Consider the following 26,147-nt stretch of genomic DNA (forward strand, 5'->3'; position numbering starts at 1 on the left):
TCCAATTTTTTTTTGGTATGTGTATACCACTTTTGTATCACAATTTTTCATGGTAAAATGTTTTCAATAAACTTAGAATGAATATAAAGGGTTTATAAGGTACTTTATCCAAAACTAGTAAAAAAAACATTTTGGTTACAAATATTTTTAAACATATGGATCAAAAACAAAGAATACAATTGTTCCCTTAGTGAATATTTGTATTATTTGGTTGAATTGGTGGTGAAAAAATCCAATTTGTTACTACACATGTTATCCCAATCAGACAAGAAATCTCCTTTATAGAGTGCAATAGATATCATAATTTTTTCTTTAACATTTTAGGAATCCACCAGCAGATCACTGGGCCTTGGCTAGTAAACTGCCCACATACGTTGCAGAAAATGGTCTTGTAAGTATGAGTGTTGTATGATATATCATACATTGGAAGGACTGCACAAATATCCTATTTTTTTTTCACAAAAGATAAGCCTATCTTCATACGTATTATAGTAGAGTTTGAAATAATAAGTTGTAGTCTTAATTCCACATATTTTGGGACAGATTTACTAAAGAAGTTGAAAAACTTTACTCAATAAGTTGTAGCTGTATTCTCTTTGAATAGCTAATCATATGTGCAGGTGAAATAAATAAAAAGAAATGTTCTTTTTTCATGATTGGATAATTAAAGTGGATCTTTACTCAATGTATTAACTCCTCACTCTTTTAGTAAATGAGCCTTGGTATTTCAAGGAGAACTACAATCAGGATAAAACTGGAAATATACTAGCGAAATGCATTTACGTCTTTTTTTTTTAACTGCAAGCTATAAAAGTAGCAATATTATAGGCTAAGAAACAATTTAATATTATAGGCTAAGAAACAATTTTCTGTAAGTATGAATTCCCTCTTACTAAATAAAAATGTTTCTTTCAGATTTGCAACCTTATGAACACAGCTGCTGATGATTACTTTGCGTTTCAGGTAAAGATTTCCACGACAGTTTAAAAAAAAAAAGACTTAAAAGGGTTGTAAAGGTTTGTGTTTTTTCACCTTAATGCATCCTATGCATTAATGCATTAAGAGCAAAAGACACCTGTCAGTGACAAGCCTCCCAGCCCCCCCCCCGTTTTACTTACCAGATTAGGGGCCACTTTGTGCAAAACAAGCTGCACAGTGGAGTATGACATGTTTGTTTGTTTTTAACCTTAAGTGTCACTTTAAGTTATTTTAAATATAAGGCTTGAAAGGCATACTGGGAGTACATCCTACCAATTGAGTTTTCACCCAGGCATAGCTGTAAGGCACAATTTTACCCAATTCATTTTTGTCTGTAATCTGGTGATCTGAAAATCCCATTTGCTCACCTGTTTGTATTGCAGGAGTGCCATTCCCAAGCTCACGTACCATAGACTCCTTGATATAATATGTACAGTATACAGAAAGCCTTACATATCAATATGTCAATGCAGGGCAATGTGACAATGTCTCAGGAAAGGCCTCACTCAACTCACCTTTCCTGTGCTACATCAACACTCCTATCTCCATCACAGTCAGGGAACAGTGATGTCACTAACTTGGTCATGAGACAGTACTTGTGCTTAGCAATTGGCTGCTAGGCTAGGGGTAGCAGGTCACATGCTCACCATACCAAGAAATGCCAAAACATAAAACAGTTAATACAATGTATATCTGTCAAATTTTAATTGTGCATTATTTGGAAAACATTGAAAACCAAAGGTGTGAAAGCATATAACTAAGGAGCTAAAACTCTGTTTAGTTTTAAACAAAAATATAATTTTTAAACCTCTAAAGTGTACAGGGTTACCTATGGTGTTGTGTCCTAGAGGTATTATGTGTAATGTATCCTAAGCAGTCAAAGAGCTAAAGCAAAACTGCAGTGAACAGCTAAGTGTCCAGATCAAATACACAGAAGTGAACTGCTTTACCTGCCAACATTATTGTAACTCTGTTCAGCTCTGCATAGAAACCGGCTTCTAACTTCAGCTTGTTCAATAAAGCTTTGACAAAAAACCTGGAAGTTGATTGGTTTCTATGCAGAGCTGCCCCAGATTTTGCACATCAATCAGTGGAAGCTGCAGAGATCAGTTATATCATCTGCCTAGTTGTGTAGTAGGATGTGTCCTACTACACACCTAGGCAGGTGATATGACTGCTCTCTGCAGCTTCCACTGGTTGAGTTAACATAACAAAGCCACTTTAACCGCTTGCCCCGCCGGCCATCATATGATAGCCAGGCGGCACGACTCTCGTTCTGGGCTAACATCATATCACGTCGTCCATTTAAACAGGGAACGTGCGTGATCGTGTGCAGGCATCCCTGTTCCTTCGGTGGCTGTGTGTCACGGAGACAACGCTCGCCACTGAGGGGGGTGAACAGCCATTGGGCAGGGCCGATCACAGATGGTACAGTTAAAAAAATTATGCCGAAAAAATGACTAATTATGACAAAAAAATGCGGTACAAAGGGTAAACCGCGCTACTCAAACAGCAAAAGAAAGTAACCTATAAGCAGCAACCCTAATCGTAATACTCCGATATCAAACTAAATAGGTGAACAAAATGAGCTGCGCAGCTCATTTTGTTCACCTATGACAAAAAAATGACTAATTAGCAAAATTTTATGACAGAAACAAAAAAAAGGCATTTTTTTCACAAATTTTACGGTCTTTTTTTATATATAGTACAAAAAATAAAAAACCTACTAATGATTAAATACCACCAAAAGAAAGCTCTATTTGTGTGGAAAAAAGGACACAAGTTTCATATGGGTACAGTGTTGCATGATTGAGTAATTGTCATTCAAAGTGTGAGAGCGCTGAAAACTGAAAATTGGTCTGGGCAGGAAGGGTGCACTGTATTTAGGTGGTTAAATTGGTTTGGTCCATCTAGTAAATTTCAAATCTCAACATTGACTGAACAGAATTAATTTATTTGGCAAATCAGTTCACATCTGTGTATTCTAATTGTGTATTTAGCTGTTTTCCTGGAGTTCCACTTCAATAATTGTACATGTTTATTTCTTTAATTGTTCACTGGTAACATATAAAGTATAAATCAGAGGCTGTTGTAGAAAGTTGTGGCCTCCTAGAGCATTAGGGAGCCAAGATATTGTTGTATTTCTGGTCCTAATCTCTTTTTGGACATTCTACACAAAGTGGCTCAGAGCAAATGCCTTCTCTGTACTTTTTTTATTGAAAACATCTCTAGTTGTGGTAAATGCCATCACACCCATTTCTAGAACATTTACTCCAAAGTATGTTCTTTTATCTTCATAGAAAGGCCCAGTTGATGATTCTGGGTGGATGATCAAAAATGTCCTTTCAATGCCTATCGTTAACAAAAAGGAAGAAATAGTGGGAGTTGCAACTTTTTACAACAGAAAAGATGGAAAGCCCTTTGATGAAATGGACGAAGTTTTAACTGAAGTAAGTATACCTTATAACACAATAATGCGTAATAAAACATAATTCATTTATAGATAATACATAAAAACAGTGGGGGTTATTTACGAAAGGAAAATCCACTTTGCACTGCAAGTGCACTTGGAACTAAAGTCACTGTAGATCCAAGGGGGACATGCAAGGAAAATAAAAAACAGCATTTTAGCTTGCACATGATTGGATGAGAAAATCAGCAGAGCTTCCACTCATTTCAGATCTACCCCTTAAGCCGCGTACACACGGGCGGACTGTCTGTCCAACTTAGTCCGCCGAAACACATTTCAGCAGACAGTCCGCTCGTGTGTGGGCTTCAGCGGACTTTTTCAGTGTGCAGTCTGGCGGACTAAGTATTTCTAAGTATTTCGGAATTTCCGTAATATTGTCCGTCCAACTTTGGTTTCAGCCAGTCCGCTCGTGAGTAGGCTAGTTGGACGTACTAAGTATGGCGCATGCTCAGAAAGGATTTACACGGCGGAAGGTTGCATTGCTGTGTATTGGACGTAGTATTTCTAGTCCCGTCGTAAGTGCTGTACACGTCATCGCGCAAGCTTTCAACGGACTGTTTGTTCATCGTGTGTGGTCAATCCGTTCATTCGAAAGTAGGACGGACTGTCCGTCGGATTGTCTGACGGACTAAGTTGGCCATACAGTCCGCCCGTGTGTACGCGGCTTAAGATTTAGAGTGACTGCACTTCCAAGTGCACTTGCAGTGCAAAGGAGATTTGCCTTTCGTAAATAACCGCCATTGTATACTTACCTAATGGTAACTGTCATAGCACATTTGTTTTTTGTTTCTGTTGGAACTAGTTATCTAAGCCTCTATGCTGCCAATACAAAACAAGAAAATTGAACATATGACTAAAACTAGTACATATTTATTATATGTTAAAACAAGTAAGATTCTTACAGAGGCCTTTTCAGAGGTCCAGTAGGCCCCTGCTATACCTCACAATCAGCAAGGAACATGAGCTTTTTTGCTGATTGGAGAGCTATAGCTCAGACTCAGCATGGAGCCTGTTGGACCTCTGCAGAGAGACCACTGCTTCCACGCAGAGAGCAAGAGTCCTTCTCTGCAGTATGCTGGTAGGGGACAGCCTTTTATACTCTGACTGATTTCTAATAATAACAAACTACTAGATTTTGCACGCCTTGGAGGAATTCAGTAAAGCATTTACAACACTTTTTGCATTTTATTCAAGAAAGCCTTACATTAGTTTTGGTAACAGTTCTGACACATGCAACAGATTCAGGTACTTCTTATTTGCATCACTTTGGCTAGAACAAATGAAAAAAAAAGTTGTTGCTAGTTTGTGGATAACAAAACTAGAGGCAATTAGGACTAATTGCAGCCAATATTGAAGGGAATAGCAGCTATTGAATCATCCCACTGCCTTTCACTGTCAATGCTGTCAATCACAAGGGAGGTGGAACTTGATGAGGAACTCGCACCTAAATAGTTACTATCTGTGGCCTTGTCCATAAACTGTAAGGTAGAACTGTTGAAGAGCATTCTATTGACCTAGGATTCGTAACTTTTTTAAGATTACAGACCCCCAATGGATTACCTATGTCCCCATAACCCCCTTCACCAGACTGTTACAATAATCATAACCAGTTCTATGATGTTCCAGTATGACTTCAGAAGATGTCAATAGCTTGGGGTTACGTTGTATATGGATGGGCAAGAACAGAACAGCTGAAGGAAAATCATAAAGATGTTAACATATTTATATTTATAGAAAGGCAAATCACAAATACACAGCCTTTCCACAACTAGTGAGATTTTTGCTGTTCTTTTTTACAGTTCAAAACATGTAATAAAGCTACAGCCTATGTTACTTTTATCAAGTAGAAATGAATGGGCTGCATACTTATGCCATCACCTGTAAAACCAGCTTTAATATAATAAGTAAAAGATTCACAACACATAGTCTTGCCTGTCCCCCTCCTTCTCCAACACAGTTCAACCCATTAAGGGCATCTCCTGCTTCAACACCATCCAGCCCATTAAGGGGTGAATCATGAAGATCATGTCTCCATCGTTGAGCCTCAAATGGGGGCAACATGTTGGAGAGGCTGGTGGACAGCTAAGACTATATGTAGTGAATCCGCTACTTATTATATTGAAGCTGGTTTTGCATCAGTGATGACATTAGTGTGTGACCCCTTAATTTCTGCTTGACACAAGTGACACAGCTAAGCTGGGATGTGTTCCTACATGTGTACCTGATGGAAAGGTACAGGGAAATGGGATGGTACAATGCCCTGGTACATGATGGGAAGGTACCCCATGTCCCCACAGGTACATAGGGTTTGGAGTGGCATATATACTATTGATTCCGTACTACTATAATGTTACTTCCATGTCATCTAAAATGCCAAGTCATTTTCACCACTTTCATGTCAGTTTCAGTATGCTGAGAATCTTATTTTAATTTACAATAAATCAGGGCTGGGTATCTGCCAGTCACCAGGTCTCATACCAGGTCTCAATGGCAATGACATAAATTCTCTGGTGACTGGGTAATTGACAATTAAGCTGGGGGAGCTAGAAATATCTGAATGTCCTGTTGGACTGACTGTAATGTGCGAAGCAGCTAGGGCCCTGGACTGATGGTGCTCGCTGCTGGCCAGAGGGGATAAGTTCTCAGACTTTCAGTATTTTCAATAGATAATACTGCTAAAGAACAAGAAAAAAGAGTTATGTAATACAATTTATTTCCTAATTTATTTACTAAGTAGAAATTTCACTGTTCTGCCGTACATTATGAAATTTATTGAAAAAATAATTTAAAGCATTTATTGTGTTTGAATAGGTTTTACTGAATCTTGCTAAAATGGCTTTACTCATATTAATTTTTATTTTTTTCAACAAAATGTTTATAAAGCAGTTTGTTTTTGTTTTTTTATTGAGGTTTTTATTTGCTAGATGCCTTAACATTTAACATTTACAGGATGCCTAATTGTTATTTTCTTCCTGCAGTCTTTGACACAGTTCCTTGGCTGGTCTGTCCTAAATACAGATACGTATGATAAGATGAACAAACTGGAGAATAGGAAAGATATTTATCAAGATATGGTCAACTATCATATAAAGTGCAGCAATGACGAGCTACAAATAGTCCTGGTAGAGTAACACAACTATTTTTATTTCTTATTTTTCTGTTAATTATTGGATATTTATTCATATGTGGTTATATACAGTAAAGAGGGAAAGAGCTGAGCTAAACCATACACAGAAATGTAAAAAATATAAACATAAACTTAATGTCCGTGGTAGGCATGAACACCACTATGTGGAAAATGAAGTGAGAAATTGTGTTTCGCTTTTAGGTCCTCTCGTGATGCTGTTAAGTCACAACATGACGTGAAAGATCCCTCCACCATACATAATGCACGCTTACAGATAGTAAGTGTTAAAGTGCTTGTGGCTTATTACCCAGCCCAGGCCTTTAACCACAGAGGGGAACTCAAGTGGCAGCTCATATCTAAAAAGCTTCTCCTGTAATGGAGCAGGGTAGATGGTCTGAGTGCTTGTACAGATCCAAGGTAGCCAATCTCTTTCAATAGGTATGCTCAAAAGGATAACCCAGAAAGCGAAAACTCGCCATAGTGTAAAAATCAGCTGAAATTTTATAGGAAAAACGAATGCACTTACACAAAGGAGCACATAAAAGAGCATGTGTATAAAGCATGTTACTTCCACGTTATCTAAAATGCCAAGACATTTTCACCACTTTCATGTCAAATGTATTTTTTTTACATTTAGGTGTATGGTTTAGCGCAGCTCTTTCCTTTTTTATTGTTTTTGACTGTGTGTATCTCGCAGCAGAGCCTCTGCTTTTTTGTTATTTAGGGACACTTAGTGCAGTTTGTCTTTTATTTTTATGGTTATATACAGTGCCTTGAAAAAGTATTCATACCGCTTGAAATGTTCCACATTTTGTCATGTTACAACCAAAAACGTAAATGTATTTTATTGGGATTTTATGTGATAGACCAACACAAAGTGGAACATAATTGTGAAGTGGAAGGAAAGTGATAAATGGTTTTCAACATGTTTTACAAATAAATATCTAATAAGTGTGGCATGCATTTGTATTCAGCCTTATTTACTCTGATACCCCTAACTAAAACCTTCAGAAGTCAACTAATTAGTAAATAGAGTCCATCTGTGTGTACTTTAATCTCAGTATAAATACAAATGAGCTGCCATCTAGATAGACGTGGTGTATCTGGATTTTGCAAAATCATTCAGTACAGTTCCCCGTAAACGCTTACTGTACAAACTAAGGTCTGTTGGCATGGACCAAAGGGTGAGTACATGGATTGAAAACTGGCTACAGGGGGCAGTTCAGAGGTTAGTGATAAATGGTGAGTACTCGGAATGGTCCGGTGTGGAGAGCAGGGTCCCCCAGGGTTCTGTCCTGGGACCAATCCTATTTAATTTATTCATAAATGATCTGGAGGATGGGATAAAAAGCACAATCTCAGTAGTTGTGGATGATACTAAGTAGGGCAATAGCTTCTCTGCAGGATGTGGAAACCTTGCAAGAAGATCTGAACAAATTAATGGGGTGGACAACTACATGGCAAATGAGGTTTAATGTAAAAAAAAGTAAAATAATGCATTTAGGTGGCAAAAACCCAAATACAATCTACTCATTAGGGGGAGAACCTCTGGGGGAATCTAGGATGGAAAAGGATTTGGGGGTCCTAGTAGATGACAGGCTTAGCAATGTCATGCAATGCCAAGCTGCTGCAAGCAAAGCCAATAGAATATTGGCATGCATTAAAAAGGGAATTAACTCCAGAGATAAAACGATAATTGTCCCACTCTACAAGACTCTGGTCTGACCGCAACTGGAGTATGCCATACAATTCTGGTCACCAGTCCTCAGGAAGGATGTACTGGAACTGGAGAGAGTCCAGAGAAGGGCAACAAAGCTAATAAAGGGACCGGAGGATCTTAGTTATGAGGAAAGATTACAAGCACACAAAAAATTCTCTCTAGAGAAGAGACGCTTGAAAGGGGATATGATTTCAATATACAAATACCGTACTGGTGACCCCACAATAGGGAGAACATTTTTCGCAATAGGGCATTTAAAAAGACTCACGGCCATTCACTGAAATTAGAAGAGCTGTTTAACCTTAAACTGCGTATAGGGTTCTTTACTGTAAGAGCGGTAAGGATGTGGAATTCTCTTCCACAAGCAGTGGTTTCAGCAGGGAGCATTAATAATTTAAAAAAATTATTAGATAGGCACCTAAACTTCCACAACATACAGGAATATAGAATTATTATTATTATTCAGGATTTATATAGCGCCAACAGTTTGCGCAGCGCTTTACAACATGAGGGCAGACAGTACACTTACAATACAAATCAATACAGGAGGGACAAGAGGGCCCTGCTCGTTAGAGCTTACAATCTAGAAGAGAGGGTCAAGTTGAAACAAAAAAGGTAATAACTGTGGGGGATGAGCTGATGGAGAAAATGAAAATACAGTTGTTAGGTGTGGGTAGGATAGGCTTCTCTGAAGAGAAGGGTTTTCAGGGATCGCCTAAAAGCTAACAAAGTAGGAGATAGGCGGACAGATTGGTGTAGGGCATTCCATAGGATTGGAGAGGCTTTGGAAAAGTCCTGGAGGTGAGCATGGGAGGAGGTGATGAGGGAGCTAGAGAGCAGGAGGTCTTGAGAGGAACGAAGAGAATGAGTGGGTTGGTATTTAGAGACTAAGCTAGTGATGTAGCTGGGGGCAGAGTTGTGGATGGCTTTGTACGTAGTTGTTAGTATTTTGAATTTAATTCTTTGGCTGAGCGGAAGCCAGTGGAGGGATTGACAGAGAGGAGTAGCAGAGACAGAGTGATTGGTAAGGTGGATGAGTCTAGCAGCACCATTCATGATGGATTGAAGAGGTGATAGACTATGTAGAGGTAAGCCAATGAGAAGGGAGTTGCAGTAGTCGAGGCGGGAGATGACCAGCGAGTGAATTAAGAGCTTTGTTGTGTCATTGGTTAGAAAGGGGCATATTTTGGAGATGTTGCGGAGGTTGAGGCGACAGGATTTGGACAGTGATTGGATGTGTTGCTTGAAGGAGAGGTAAGAGTCCACCTAGAACCTTGGTATGTGGGGATGGGCTTATGGTTGTGCCATCAATTTGGACAGTGAGATCAGGGGAAGGGGCATATGGGGGAGGGAAAATTACAAGTTCGGTTTTGGATAGATTGAGTTTGAGGAAGTGTTGTGACATCCAGACCGATATATCTGATAGTAAATTAGTGATACGTGAGGAGACAGAGGGAGTGAGCTGAGGAGTAGAGAAATAGATTTGGATGTCGTCTGCGTAGAATGTTATATTGACATAAAAGCACACGCACACAGGTTGGACTTGTGCCTTTTTTCAACCTTACCAACTATGTAACTATGTCCACAAGACAACTATTATTTGTGCACTACACAAATCTGGCCTTTTTGGAAAGAAGAAAGCCATTGTTGAAAGAAAGCCATAAGCCCGTTTGCAGTTTGCGAGAAGCCATATGAGGGACACAGCAAACATGTGGAAGAAGGTGCTCTGGTCAGATGAGACCAAAATTGAACTTTTTGGCCTAAAAGCAAAATGCTATGTGTGGCATAAAATCAACACTGCACATCACCCTAAAAACACGATCCCCACCGTAAAACATGGTGGTGGCAGCATCATGTTGTGTGGATGCTTTTCAGGGAAGCTGGTCAGAGTTGATGGGAAATGGATGGAGTCAAATACAGGGCAATCTTAAAAGAAAACCTGTTAGAGTCCGCAAAAGCTTGAGACTGGGGCGGAGGTTCACCTTTCAGTAGGAGAATGACTCTAAACATACAGCCAGAGCTACAATGGAATGATTTAGATCAAAGCACATTTATGTGTTAGAATGGCCCAGTCAAAGTCCAGACCTAAATCCACTTGAGAATCTGTGGCAAGACTTGAAAATTGCTTTTCACAGATGCTCTCCATCCAATCTGACAGAGCTTAAGCTATTTTGCAAAAGACAATGGGAAAAAAATGTCACTCTCTAGCAGAGATATCTCCAAAAAGACTTGCACCTGTAGTTGCAGGTAAAGGTGCTTCTACAAAATATTGACTTAGGGGGGCTGAATACAAATGACCACCACACGGCGGCGGCGACAGAAGACCGGGCCACCGCCTGTAAAAGAGCTATAAGAAGGCGCGGTGGCCCGGCAGAAGAACCGAAGAGGGGGACAAGACCCCCGAAGTCGGGAGAAGAGGCCGGCGGCGGGGAGGAAGAAAGCCGGACTCCTCCGCTAGCAAAAGAGCTACAAGAAGATAGCGGAGGAGTCCGGCGAGGAGACCCCCGAAGACGGAAGACCCCCGGAGCTGTGCAATAAAATATTTTATCTCGTGTGTTGTGTTTTTTTTGGGGTACTTTTATTTTACAGGTGAATGGGTAGGGGTACATTGTACCCCATACTCATTCACATAGGGTGGGGGGCCGGTATCCGGGGGCCCCCTTATTAAAGGGGGCTCCCGGATTCCGATAAGCCCCCCGCCCGCAGACCCCAACAACCAACGGCCAGGGTTGTCGGGAAGAGGCCCTTGTCCTCATCAACATGGGGACAAGGTGCTTTGGGGTGGGGGGGCCGCGCGGCTCGCGCTCGCTCGCCCCCCTTTCCTGGCCGGCCGGGTAGCGTGCTCGGACAAGGGTCTGTTGTGGACTTTGGGGGAACCCCCACGCCGTTTTTTTTCGGCGTTGGGGTTCCCCTTTAAGTCCATACCAGGCGGCGGGGCCAGCGACGTCTCCTTCACGGGCCCCGCCTACCTGGAGACGCGCTCGAAATGAGCAGACTTTCCTCCGAGCGGGAACAGTTTGCTCATTTCGAAAGTGGCCTACACACGGGCGGACTGTCCGCTCAAACCAAGTTTCAGCGGACAGTTTTTCGGAATTTCCGAAAAACTTTGTTCGTCAAACTGTCCGCTGAAACTGTCCGCTGAAGCCCCACACACGAGCGGACTGTCCGCTGAAACACTGTTCAGCGGACAAAGTTGAGCGAACAGTCCGCCCGTGTGTACGCAGCCTCAGCTGTGATTCTTGCTATTACGTAGATTATCCCAATGGCCTTCTTACTGGATTATGATTAGTGATGGCCGAACGGTTCGCCCGGCGGTCGTTTCGCGGCGAATTTCCGACTTTCGCCGTCCGCGGGTTCGAACGCCTTTTTCCGTCGTTCGCCCCGGCGGACTTACGTGTTTAATGTATACAAGAACTTTAACCTTTCGTGACACGTTTATCATGTGTTACAGGACAACCAATTGAGACATGACAGCTCATGGACACTTGGACATTCCCCCTAACCTATAAATACACCCGATCCGGTGGCCATTTTACATTCTTTCTTCTGTCACTGTAGGGAAAGGATCCTGTGTGGAGTAGGGACAGAGAAAACGCTAGCTATTTGGTACACAAAAGTTCTTTTCAGGACTGGTATAGGTGTTAGGTCAGCAGCCTGAGTTTCTTTTGTCAGTTTAGATAAAGGGACAGAGCGCTGTATGCTGCTATTTTAGGGACAGCTCAGCCAGATTAGTCTTTCTTCATCATCATCATCATCATCATCATTAGCTGTTACTATCAGGTCCACAAAAGAGCTGTTCCAGCTAATCGTTCCAGCCTACTCTTTTTTGCCAATTTGTATAGGGACAGGCAGGAAGCAGTGTGTCAGGCAGTGAGGATAATTTTAAAGACTTGCTGTTACTATTAGTTCCACAAAGGTTCTTTTCAGGACTGGTATCAGTGGTACGGTAATAGGCTTGTACACGTATAATATTCTTTCTTCCAAATATAGAAAGAATATTATACTTGACTGCTGCCCTTCTGCTGCAGTCTGCTAATCATTCACAACTCACTTGTTCCACAAAGCTCTTTATCAGGACTGGTAACTTGGTCTGTCTAGGGTGCTACGGTACATAGGCTTGGGTGCGGTACAGTCTGCTGTTCTGTAAGGACCGCTATCGGTCCACAATACATAGGGTTGCCGTGCACTACTGCTGACCGCTGCCCTATACTGCAGCAGTCCTTCAGCGGTATAGGGACTGACGCACAGTCTGCTAAACACTAATACACAACCTGCTTGGTCCACAAAAGTTCTTATAAGGACTGGTAACTTGGTATAGGGTGCTACGGTACATAGGCCTGAGTGCAGTACAGTCTGCTGTTCTGTAAGGACCGCTATCGGTCCACAATACATAGGGTTGCCGTGCACTACTGCTGACCGCTGCCCTATACTGCAGCAGTCCTTCATTGGTATAGGGACTGACGTACAGTCTGCTAATCACTAACACACAACCTGCTTGGTCCACAAAAGTTCTTATAAGGACTGGTAACTTGGTATAGGGTGCTACGGTACATAGGCCTGAGTGCAGTACAGTCTGCTGTTCTGTAAGGACCGCTATCGGTCCACAATACATAGGGTTGCCGTGCACTACTGCTGACCGCTGCCCTATACTGCAGCAGTCCTTCATTGGTATAGGGACTGACGTACAGTCTGCTAATCACTAACACACAACCTGCTTGGTCCACAAAAGTTCTTATAAGGACTGGTAACTTGGTATAGGGTGCTACGGTACATAGGCCTGAGTGCGTTACAGTCTGCTGTTCTGTAAGGACCGCTATCGGTCCACAATACATAGGGTTGCCGTGCACTACTGCTGACCGCTGCCCTATACTGCAGCAGTCCTTCAGCGGTATAGGGACTGACGCACAGTCTGCTAAACACTAACACACAACCTGCTTGGTCCACAAAAGTTTTTATAAGGACTGGTAACTTGGTATAGGGTGCTACGGTACATAGGCCTGAGTGCAGTACAGTCTGCTGTTCTGTAAGGACCGCTATCGGTCCACAATACATAGGGTTGCCGTGCACTACTGCTGACCGCTGCCCTATACTGCAGCAGTCCTTCATTGGTATAGGGACTGACGTACAGTCTGCTAATCACTAACACACAACCTGCTTGGTCCACAAAAGTTCTTATAAGGACTGGTAACTTGGTATAGGGTGCTACGGTACATAGGCCTGAGTGCGTTACAGTCTGCTGTTCTGTAAGGACCGCTATCGGTCCACAATACATAGGGTTGCCGTGCACTACTGCTGACCGCTGCCCTATACTGCAGCAGTCCTTCATTGGTATAGGGACTGACGTACAGTCTGCTAATCACTAACACACAACCTGCTTGGTCCACAAAAGTTCTTATAAGGACTGGTAACTTGGTATAGGGTGCTACGGTACATAGGCCTGAGTGCGTTACAGTCTGCTGTTCTGTAAGGACCGCTATCGGTCCACAATACATAGGGTTGCCGTGCACTACTGCTGACCGCTGCCCTATACTGCAGCAGTCCTTCATTGGTATAGGGACTGACGTACAGTCTGCTAATCACTAACACACAACCTGCTTGGTCCACAAAAGTTCTTATAAGGACTGGTAACTTGGTATAGGGTGCTACGGTACATAGGCCTGAGTGCGTTACAGTCTGCTGTTCTGTAAGGACCGCTATCGGTCCACAATACATAGGGTTGCCGTGCACTACTGCTGACCGCTGCCCTATACTGCAGCAGTCCTTCAGCGGTATAGGGACTGACGCACAGTCTGCTAAACACTAACACACAACCTGCTTGGTCCACAAAAGTTTTTATAAGGACTGGTAACTTGGTATAGGGTGCTACGGTACATAGGCCTGAGTGCGTTACAGTCTGCTGTTCTGTAAGGACCGCTATCGGTCCACAATACATAGGGTTGCCGTGCACTACTGCTGACCGCTGCCCTATACTGCAGCAGTCCTTCATTGGTATAGGGACTGACGTACAGTCTGCTAATCACTAACACACAACCTGCTTGGTCCACAAAAGTTCTTATAAGGACTGGTAACTTGGTATAGGGTGCTACGGTACATAGGCCTGAGTGCGTTACAGTCTGCTGTTCTGTAAGGACCGCTATCGGTCCACAATACATAGGGTTGCCGTGCACTACTGCTGACCGCTGCCCTATACTGCAGCAGTCCTTCAGCGGTATAGGGACTGACGCACAGTCTGCTAAACACTAACACACAACCTGCTTGGTCCACAAAAGTTTTTATAAGGACTGGTAACTTGGTATAGGGTGCTACGGTACATAGGCCTGAGTGCAGTACAGTCTGCTGTTCTGTAAGGACCGCTATCGGTCCACAATACATAGGGTTGCCGTGCACTACTGCTGACCGCTGCCCTATACTGCAGCAGTCCTTCATTGGTATAGGGACTGACGTACAGTCTGCTAATCACTAACACACAACCTGCTTGGTCCACAAAAGTTCTTATAAGGACTGGTAACTTGGTATAGGGTGCTACGGTACATAGGCCTGAGTGCGTTACAGTCTGCTGTTCTGTAAGGACCGCTATCGGTCCACAATACATAGGGTTGCCGTGCACTACTGCTGACCGCTGCCCTATACTGCAGCAGTCCTTCATTGGTATAGGGACTGACGTACAGTCTGCTAATCACTAACACACAACCTGCTTGGTCCACAAAAGTTCTTATAAGGACTGGTAACTTGGTATAGGGTGCTACGGTACATAGGCCTGAGTGCGTTACAGTCTGCTGTTCTGTAAGGACCGCTATCGGTCCACAATACATAGGGTTGCCGTGCACTACTGCTGACCGCTGCCCTATACTGCAGCAGTCCTTCATTGGTATAGGGACTGACGTACAGTCTGCTAATCACTAACACACAACCTGCTTGTTCCACAAAAGTTCTTATAAGGACTGGTAACTTGGTATAGGGTGCTACGGTACATAGGCTTGAGTGCGGTACAGTCTGCTGTTCTGTAAGGACCGCTATCGGTCCACAATAGATAGGGTTGACGTGCACCACTGCTGACCGCTGCCCTATACTGCAGCAGTCCTTCAGCGGTATAGGGACTGACGTACAGTCTGCTAAACACTAATACACAACCTGCTTGGTCCACAAAAGTTCTTATAAGGACTGGTAACTTGGTATAGGGTGCTACGGTACATAGGCTTGAGTGCGGTACAGTCTGCTGTTCTGTAAGGACCGCTATCGGTCCACAATAGATAGGGTTGACGTGCACCACTGCTGACCGCTGCCCTATACTGCAGCAGTCCTTCAGCGGTATAGGGACTGACGTACAGTCTGCTAAACACTAATACACAACCTGCTTGGTCCACAAAAGTTCTTATAAGGACTGGTAACTTGGTATAGGGTGCTACGGTACATAGGCTTGAGTGCGGTACAGTCTGCTGTTCTGTAAGGACCGCTATCGGTCCACAATAGATAGGGTTGACGTGCACCACTGCTGACCGCTGCCCTATACTGCAGCAGTCCTTCAGCGGTATAGGGACTGACGTACAGTCTGCTAAACACTAATACACAACCTGCTTGGTCCACAAAAGTTCTTATAAGGACTGGTAACTTGGTATAGGGTGCTACGGTACATAGGCTTGAGTGCGGTACAGTCTGCTGTTCTGTAAGGACCGCTATCGGTCCACAATAGATAGGGTTGACGTGCACCACTGCTGACCGCTCACCTATACTGCAGCAGTCCTTCAGCGGTATAGGGACTGACGTACAGTCTGCTAATCACTAACACACAACCTGCTTGTTCCACAAAAGTTCTTATAAGGACTGGTAACTTGGTATAGGGTGCTACGGTACATAGGCTTGAGTGCGGTACAGTCTGCTGTTCTGTAAGGACCGCTATCGGTCCACAATAGATAGGGTTGACGTGCACCACTGCTGACCGCTGCCCTATACTGCAGCAGTCCTTCAGCGGTATAGGGACTGACGTACAGTCTGCTAAACACTAATACACAACCTGCTTGGTCCACAAAAGTTCTTATAAGGACTGGTAACTTGGTATAGGGTGCTACGGTACATAGGCTTGAGTGCGGTACAGTCTGCTGTTCTGTAAGGACCGCTATCGGTCCACAATAGATAGGGTTGACGTGCACCACTGCTGACCGCTGCCCTATACTGCAGCAGTCCTTCAGCGGTATAGGGACTGACGTACAGTCTGCTAAACACTAATACACAACCTGCTTGGTCCACAAAAGTTCTTATAAGGACTGGTAACTTGGTATAGGGTGCTACGGTACATAGGCTTGAGTGCGGTACAGTCTGCTGTTCTGTAAGGACCGCTATCGGTCCACAATAGATAGGGTTGACGTGCACCACTGCTGACCGCTCACCTATACTGCAGCAGTCCTTCAGCGGTATAGGGACTGACGTACAGTCTGCTAATCACTAACACACAACCTGCTTGTTCCACAAAAGTTCTTATAAGGACTGGTAACTTGGTATAGGGTGCTACGGTACATAGGCTTGAGTGCGGTACAGTCTGCTGTTCTGTAAGGACCGCTATCGGTCCACAATAGATAGGGTTGACGTGCACCACTGCTGACCGCTGCCCTATACTGCAGCAGTCCTTCAGCGGTATAGGGACTGACGTACAGTCTGCTAAACACTAATACACAACCTGCTTGGTCCACAAAAGTTCTTATAAGGACTGGTAACTTGGTATAGGGTGCTACGGTACATAGGCTTGAGTGCGGTACAGTCTGCTGTTCTGTAAGGACCGCTATCGGTCCACAATAGATAGGGTTGACGTGCACCACTGCTGACCGCTGCCCTATACTGCAGCAGTCCTTCAGCGGTATAGGGACTGACGTACAGTCTGCTAAACACTAATACACAACCTGCTTGGTCCACAAAAGTTCTTATAAGGACTGGTAACTTGGTATAGGGTGCTACGGTACATAGGCTTGAGTGCGGTACAGTCTGCTGTTCTGTAAGGACCGCTATAGGTCCACAATAGATAGGGTTGACGTGCACCACTGCTGACCGCTCACCTATACTGCAGCAGTCCTTCAGCGGTATAGGGACTAAGAGTTTTGTCACAGGGTCATTTAAAAAATGACATGCAGAGGAAGAGGCAGGCCCTTCCGCAGGGGTGGTAGGGGTAGGGCAGGAGCAACAGGCTTGAGCCAAAGTGGGAAGTTGCAGAAGGTGCGTTCAATTACTTTAAAGGATGCACCAGACTTGGTTGAGTGGCTCGCTCAGCCTTACTCTTCTGCACCCTCCTCATCCTCTCGATCTGCACCCTCTTCTTCACTCTCTGCTATGTGCACCCCCAAAGACACTACCACCAACAACACGACCACCACCACCACCACCACATACCTTCCGCTTGAGTCACTGGAATTATTTTCCGATCCATATCAAGAGGACATTTCTGATGCGCAGCCACTCTTGGTATTGGATCAGGAAGAGGAGGTAGCAACAAGCGCTACTCAGCAGTCTGACGCCAGTACCCAGATCAGCCCAAGGAGGAGGTTGGTCCCCGGTGTTGCTGCCTACTCTACTTATAGCGGTGGGGAAGGTGACGTTGATGATGACGTGTCTAGTGATGTCACGTGGGTGCCCACAAGAGAGGAAGAGGAGGGGAGTTCAGAGGGAGATATGGACCAGCAGATAGGGAGGAGAAGCAGCAATGACTTACATTGCACAGCAGGGACAAAGCAGACTGCAAATGTATCAGGAGCGAGTCATCGACCATGTACGGTCACATCTGGCGCTCCCAGGACACCGGCACATGGCTCCGCAGTGTGGGCTTTTTTTAACGTGTCCGCTGCTGACAATAGCGTTGCCATCTGCAATCTTTGCAGTCAACGCGTTAGTCGCGGTAAGCCCAATACTCACCTAGGGACGACCGCCTTAAGAAGGCACATGAGCAGCCATCACCGAGCCCAGTGGGAGCAACGGAACACACAAAGCCACACTGCAGGCTCTCACCGTCCAGCCTCGTCTTCTACTTCTCCTTCTCCTCTCTCCTCACAATTGTCCTCCACTCCACCTTCCATCACGCCAAGCTCACATTTTTCTGCAAAAAGGCAGGCTTCCGTGGGCCTAATGTTTGAGCGTAAAAAAATGATGACGCCGGATAACCCTCTTGCCCAACGGTTGGCGGCTGGCTTGTCAGAACTCATAGCCCGCCAACTACTGCCATATAAACTGGTGGACTCGGAGGCCTTTCGCAAATTTGTGGCCATTGGAACACCACAATGGAAGGTCCCAGGAAGGAAGTATTTCTCAGAGAAGGGCATCCCAGAGCTATATGGCCATGTTCAGCGGCAAGTGAATGTATCTCTGGCACACAGTGTCGGTGCCAAGATACATCTGACCACAGACACGTGGTCTAGCAAACACGGGCAGGGAAGGTATATCAGTTTTACTGCCCACTGGGTGAACCTTCTGACGGCCGTCAAGCATGTAACCCGTGGCACCCGTGTAGATTTGGTTTTACCGCCACGGATTGCATGCAGGCCTGACTCTTCTTCTCCTCCTCCTACTCCATCCTCCTCCCTCTCCTCCTCAGCTGCCTCCTCCTTTTCCGCTGCTAGCGTCTCTTCCACTGCACCGCCCAAGCTCCCCAGAACCTATTCCACATGCCAGGTGAGACGTTGCCATGCCGTGCTGCGTCTGTTGTGCCTGGAAGCAAAGAGCCACACTGGCCCGGCACTCCTTTCAGCTTTGCGTTCACAGGCAGATGAGTGGCTAACACCGCTCAATTTGACAGTTGGTAAAGTGGTGTGTGACAACGGTGCCAATCTGCTTAGCGCATTGAAACAGGGCAAAATCACGCACGTGCCGTGCATGGCACACGTCTTAAACTTGGTCGTGCAGCGATTCCTTGTCAAATACCCTGGGGTCCAGGACATCTTGCGGCAGGCAAGGAAAATCTCGGCCCATTTCAGAAGATCTTACACGGCCATGGCTCGCCTTGCTGACATTCAGCGGCGACACCATCTGCCGGTCAGACGTCTTATTTGCGATTGCCCGACGCGATGGAACTCAACCTTCTATATGCTTGATAGGCTGCTCCAGCAGAAACGTGCAGTTAACGTCTACCTGTATGAACTCTGCGAAAGAAACGGTTCTGGGGAGCTGGGTTTTTTTTCACCGCGCCAGTGGCTGCTCATGCGCGACACATGCAGACTTCTGCGGCCATTTGAGGAGATCACCAAACTGGTCAGTCGCAGCCATGGCGCCATCAGTGACATGGTACCTTATGCCTTCTTTCTGGAGCGTGCATTGCGTCGTGTCATTGATCAGGCTGTGGAGGAGCAGGAGCGGGAAGATGAGGAAGTCGCAATGCTGGATGAATTCCCAGGGGGGGCTACTCTATCTGAGACAAGTCAACAACAGGAGTCTGATGAGGAGTCAGAGGAGGATGGTGCCGGGGCGGATGAGCAGGAGCAAGAAGAGCATGCTTTAAACCTTTCTGGGATCCCTGTTGTGCGAGGATGGGGAGAGGAGAATGAAGAGGACGACATTATCCTGGATGATGAGCAGGAGCCAGGCCACCACACCGCTTCCACTTTAGTGCAAATGGGGGCCTTCATGCTCCAGTGTTTTAATAGGGACCCCCGTATAAAAAGCATGAGGGTCAAGGACCAGTACTGGGTGGCAACGTACTTAGACCCCCGGTACAAACACAAAATGGCGGAAATGTTACCGCCGTCGCAGAGGGCTGTCAGAATGCAGCACTTCCAGGCCTTGCTTCGAGAAATGCTGCATTCTGCTTTTGCGTGCGCTGGCAGAGGAGCAATTCCCACTCCCAGAGAAGGATTTGCGGGTACCAATCCAACAGCGCCTGCAAGAAGAGGCCGGTTTGAAGATGTGTTGGTGACTTCGGATATGAGGTCATTCTTTCAGCCGACCCATCGACAGGTGTCATCCGGATCCAGCATCAGGGAACGCCTAGACCGTCAGGTGTCCGACTACATTGGGTTAACGGCCGATGTGGACGCTCTGAGGAGTGATGAACCCCTAGACTACTGGGTGGGCAGGCTTGACCTCTGGCCAGAGCTTGCCCAATTTGCAATCGAACTGTTGGCTTGCCCCTCATCCAGTGTCCTGTCCGAAAGGACGTTCAGCGCAGCAGGGGGGATTGTGACCGATAAGCGTACTCGCCTAGCTCACCACAGTGTTAACTACCTCACATTTCTAAAAATGAATGAGGCATGGATCTCGGAGGAATTCAACACATGTGATCAGTAGACCATGTATATGTCTATAAACAATTTTTGGAATCAAGCACACAGACCTTCTTAATTCATTTGGCTCACTTCCCTGACCCAAAAAAGCACACCGTACTATATGCCCCTACCCTCCTCTTTGAAGAGGTTGAGCGGTGTCATATTTCTACTGGGGCTGCTTATTATGAGGGGTTCCCACCATCCCTGTGCTGTGCTGACTTCCTCCTGGGTGTTCTTATTATGAGGGGCTCCCACCATCCCTGTGCTGTGCTGACTTCCTCCTGGGGGTTCTTATTATGAGGGGATCACACCATCCCTGTGCTGTGCTGACTTCCTCCTGGGGCTGCTTACGGTGCTGCTGTCAGCGCTGTATGTCACGGAGCTGCTGTCAGCGCTGTATGTCACGGAGCTGCTGTCAGCGCTGTATGTCACGGAGCTGCTGTCAGCGCTGTATGTCACGGAGCTGCTGTCAGCGCTGTATGTCACGGAGCTGCTGTCAGCGCTGTATGTCACGGAGCTGCTGTCAGCGCTGTATGTCACGGAGCTGCTGTCAGCGCTGTATGTCACGGAGCTGCTGTCAGCGCTGTATGTCACGGAGCTGCTGTCAGCGCTGTATGTCACGGAGCTGCTGTCAGCGCTGTATGTCACGGTGCTGCTGTCAGCGCTGTATGTCACGGAGCTGCTGTCAGCGCTGTATGTCACGGAGCTGCTGTCAGTGCTGTATGTCACGGAGCTGCTGTCAGCGCTGTATGTCACGGAGCTGCTGTCAGCGCTGTATGTCACGGAGCTGCTGTCAGCGCTGTATGTCACGGTGCTGCTGTCAGCGCTGTATGTCACGGAGCTGCTGTCAGCGCTGTATGTCACGGAGCTGCTGTCAGCGCTGTATGTCACGGAGCTGCTGTCAGCGCTGTATGTCACGGAGCTGCTGTCAGCGCTGTATGTCACGGAGCTGCTGTCAGCGCTGTATGTCACGGTGCTGATGTCAGTGCTCTGTATTACGGTGCTGCTGTCAGTGCTCTGTATCTCCTGCACCCTCTTGTTTGCCTACCCTGGTCCCTGACCTTCCCTCTCCTCCATTGCCTTCATTAGCTCCATAGTCCTGAATTGTCAGAACAATTTCCCAAATAAAAAAAAAATGCTTGTAGTTATCGATCCCAAATTCACCTCATACATGTATTATGCTATTGTCCAGGTGGTGGGACTACGTGCTACCCCCTAATAATTACCCCGTGGCCGCAAATTCGACCTAAAGGTTTGCGAAATTCGCCTCCCATTGAAGTCAATGGAGCCCGCGGCGAACGGTCGTTTTCGCGAACGTTTGTGTCCGTTCGCGTTTCGCGTTCGCGAAACGTCCCGTCGGAAGTTCGTCCATCACTAATTATGATGTTCCTGTGTCACTTTTTTGGCCAAACTAAATCAAGGCTACTTATACTGTAAAGGAATGCCCAAGGTTTTTCAGATGGTACAGTAAAGTTTATATCTCACAGGCTGTTTTTCATTAGCGACACTAAGGAATGTGACTTTTATAAACATGCTAAACTAATTCCACAGAACTACACTTAGTTCAAGTCACAGAACCAACATTAACCTATTAATGTAATGACTGAGCATCTGTCCACCAAATAAATACAAGGTTTTAACTGTCTCCTACTGTATGAAAATGTTACTTTTAAAAAGTTGCCTAGAGATATGCTTTAGATGATAAACCTAAAGCCCAAATTCTAACGGTGGGTACAACCAGTGGGTTGAACGAAAAAGAAACTGATAGATCACAGCATTCACACAAGTGATGTTGTGCTATTGTATTCTGACGGTGGGTACGCCCCTTCTTGGAATACAACGATCAGCGATTAGGTTTGCACTTCAGTCAACAGCTGTGCACAGTGATCAAATGCTGCTTTTCCAGCAGGACTGTTCAACAGAAGCCAGTCTAATGACTGTATTCTGTTGAACAGAGAACGATACACTGACTGAAAGTGGGCTTGTTCCTGCTGATCCGACTTTACCCCAAACTCACTCTAGCAGATCAAATTAATTAACCCACTAAAAAGTTTGTTTGTACAGTGAGTAGAACTATAGGCATTTTTTTTCATTTTGGATAGAGTATAGGAGGGTTTTGTTCACCATCTGTGTCCCATTGCAGAGATTTCCTTCACTTCCTGTCCCATAGACAAACAGGAAGTGAGAGGAAATCCCTGTAAATTAAGGGAATTTCTTGGGCCCCCCCAGCTTTCCAGGACTAGTGTTCTGGTAGAATGTTTCTCTTCTATTACTTTTCTCGGTGAAACCCAAAATTTTGGATTTTCTTTTACTTTCACTTTAAATGATAATGGCAAAAAGGAGAAATAGAGAGAGTGAATCTCATTAATGGGGGCACAGACCGCAATAAAAAGTGACAGGCGTTCTAATCCCTCTTCACTCTATCCAAAACTAAAAAAAATGTTTTGCCCTTATGCCTAGTTTACACTTTGAGGGGTGTTTGGGGGAGCTTTCTTAATGCTCATTAAACGCTCATCAACTCCACCTAATAGTGTGCATTAACGCTATAGGCGCATGTGCTAAGCATCAATATATTGAGCAAGTGTAAACAAGCCCTTAGTTATATTTTAAAATTACTGAATGCAATATGCCCTTCTTTAACAATGCAAATTTTGTTTAAAGAAAACGAAGGAAGTATACAACCGATTGCCAGAAGAGTGTGAAGAGGAAGAAATGTATGAAATATTGGTAAGTAGAAATACATTGTAATCATGACTGACTGCCAAATCATGCATTGATTAAATATATCTGAATGGAAAGTAAGTACGTAAATAAATATATTGTATTATATTTTTGCAAAATGCATATGTTTAATGTGGAAATCTAAGCAAGCCCAAATCCGTTAAAGTTCCAATACAAAGGTATGCAGGGGAACATACATCACTTAGATAAGTGTCTGGGAAAAAATAAGCTCTTAGGAAATGTCAGGGGGACTGTAAGAGGAAAGCCATGCTAACTAAATATCTTTCTTGAATTTAAGTGAACATTTTTTTTAGCATTATGCAGCATATTGTGGTGTCTATTTTGAATTCACTGTTGTAAAACTTTCTTTCCGGAATAAATATATTAAAGGAGAACCATAATCCTTTTACTAGTCATTAAATAGTCAGTATAAAAGATGGTCATACATGCTCATGACATAGGCATACTTTCTGTTTAATAGGGCTACAAAATGCTTTGCAGAATCTTTTATCTCCATGAGTCTACACAGGGAACATGTGTCTGATTGAAAAAATGTACTCTGCAACGACTTCTGCAATGCCCCTAATGCACTTTAAGAAACCACTTTTGTCCTGCCCAAGTACAATTTAAACCTTGTTATTCTTTCGTTACCTTTGCTAAAGCAGACTTTCACACTGAAAGTCTTCTACAACCCTTATCTTTTTTTTCTGCACATTCTGGACCACTCCCTGTCCTCCACTTTCAGGATGTGCTTCCCTCCTGATACCTTGTGAAAAATGGGCACATCACATATCCCAAGAGGCATCTGCTTCCATTCATGGAAGGAGGAGGGTGGTGGGTCTGGGGGCTCATCATATGGAGGTGGCTGCTTATAACCGGAAGTGACAGCTGCCTTCTAATTACATTACATGGAGGATGGTGACACGGGACCTGAGCTGTGGCACTGGAAAAACAAACTGCAGAAGGACAATGCTGGACCCATCGTGTAGGTAAGCATCTGGTTTGAGGATAAACTATCAGGTAAACAGGGATTTTTAAAAATTAAATGGGGCAGGGATTTCTTCTTAAAATAGACTATGTACTCTACCCAACAGCAGAACAAACAACACAGAAATGTCATCTGCATAAAAAAGGTGACCATTAAGGTAGAGCTTAAATTGAATCTAAACTTTAACTATTAAGGGAAAATAACATGTTTGTCCGATATGCCATTGCTTCTGTTTCTAATACAAGCCTTCTCCACACCACCCTGGTCAAACAATGAAGTCCTGTGAAATACCCACTATGTCTTGATATAGCGGAGCATGTGAGTCTCTTTCCTTGCTCCATAGATGCAGCAGAGGCTGCCTGAGCGGACACTTGCCAACTCCTGTTACATGGAGATGGGGCGATGGTTTTTTGCTCATACTCTGACTTAAAGGCAACCCACAAATTACACAAGGACTTTGGTGTGGGACAAAAATTAAAAGTACAAATTCACTCCGAATTAGTACAGATTCACTGCAAGGTGACAATCATTTGCTACTTGTAGGCTCTGGTAACAAACATCAAGTTGCATTTTTAACATAAAGCTAATTAGACTTGTACTTCTTTTACAGCAAGAAGAACTACCAGATCCAGAGGAGGCTGAGATCTATGAATTTCACTTTAGTGACTTGCCACAAAGTGAGCTTTTCTTGGTGAAATGTGCTATACAGATGTACTATGAGTTAGAAGTAGTTGACAAATTTCATATACCTCAGGAGGTAAGTTATCATGACTCCTTACCTTTATACCGAAAAATGAACATAAATTACACTCACATTCTTAGCCCTTGTACATACGGTCAGACATTCCGATGGAAAATGTCCGATCGGACCGAGTTGTTGGATAATCCGACAGTGTGTGGGCTCCATCGGACTGTTTCCGTCGTAATAACCAACGGACCAAGTTTGAGAGCTTGGCTATAAGCCCTTGTACACACGGTCGGACATTCCGACGGAAAATGTCTGATCGGACTGTGTTGTCGGTTAATCTGACTGTGTGTGGGCTCCATCTGACTGTTTCAGTTGGAATATCCGATGGACAAAGTTTTAGAGCTGGGCTATAAAACTTTCCGACAACATGATCCGATCTGACTTGTCCGATTGTGTGTAGAGAATTCCGATCGGACAAAGTGCCACGCATGCTAAGATCAAATTCCTAGATCAAGGCTTTTGGCCACTAGCCTGGACGTAGTCCCGTCGTAACGAAATAACGTCATCACATTACGTACGATCGGATTTTCCGACAACTTTGTCCGACCGTGTGTATGCAGCACAAGTTTCTGACAAAATCCGTCGGACAAAATCCGATGAATTTTGTTGTCGGAATGTCCGACCGTGTGTACAAGGGCTAGCACAGTAACAACACGCAGATTATCACATTCTAACTACAGTTTGCAGTACTAAAGGTTCCCATACACAGAGGTATTGATAATTTGAACAATTTAAAGCAATTGTGCAAGAACCTGGCCCAACATTGGCTGGGAAGTATAACAACCAAACAATGCCTATGGTCAGGATCTAAGATCATTAGCTATAAAATTTTAGAAGGCGTATTCGTCCCTGCTGATTCAGCAGAAATAAGCTATTGACCTATATAAGGTTATATCCTGCAAATATAGTTATCTAATTAGTTAGTAGAGATTAGGGATGAGCTTCGTGTTCGAGTCGAACATAAGTTCGACTCGAACATCGGCTGTTCACCCGTTCGGCGAATTCCGAACGTTATGGGACGTTCGCGCCAAATTCGTGTGGCGCTCACGGCCCACAATGCACTGCGATGGCGCAGTGCATTGCTGGTTCATGATTGGCCAAGCATGCACTGTGACCCCACATGCTTGGCCAATCACAGCGCCGGCAGCGAGGAGAGCCATGA

General features: G+C 44.7%; 1 protein-coding gene across 1 annotated transcript in view; it reads left to right on the forward strand.

Moving 5' to 3' along the window:
- Positions 1 to 26,147, forward strand: part of PDE6A (phosphodiesterase 6A) — a 144,083-nt gene that overhangs the window by 79,593 nt on the left and 38,343 nt on the right. Inside the window, exons 7-12 of the mRNA XM_077472697.1 lie at positions 325 to 391; positions 916 to 963; positions 3,279 to 3,428; positions 6,427 to 6,570; positions 23,190 to 23,255; positions 24,848 to 24,994. Of these exons, the coding sequence (XP_077328823.1) occupies positions 325 to 391; positions 916 to 963; positions 3,279 to 3,428; positions 6,427 to 6,570; positions 23,190 to 23,255; positions 24,848 to 24,994 (622 nt within the window). The remainder of the gene's footprint in view (positions 1 to 324; positions 392 to 915; positions 964 to 3,278; positions 3,429 to 6,426; positions 6,571 to 23,189; positions 23,256 to 24,847; positions 24,995 to 26,147) is intronic.

Source organism: Lithobates pipiens, unplaced genomic scaffold, assembly GCF_037356315.1.
Source record: "Lithobates pipiens isolate NorthernLeopardFrog02 unplaced genomic scaffold, aLitPip1_a1.2 Scaffold_8, whole genome shotgun sequence".
In the NCBI taxonomy this organism is placed as follows: Eukaryota; Metazoa; Chordata; class Amphibia; order Anura; family Ranidae; genus Lithobates; species Lithobates pipiens.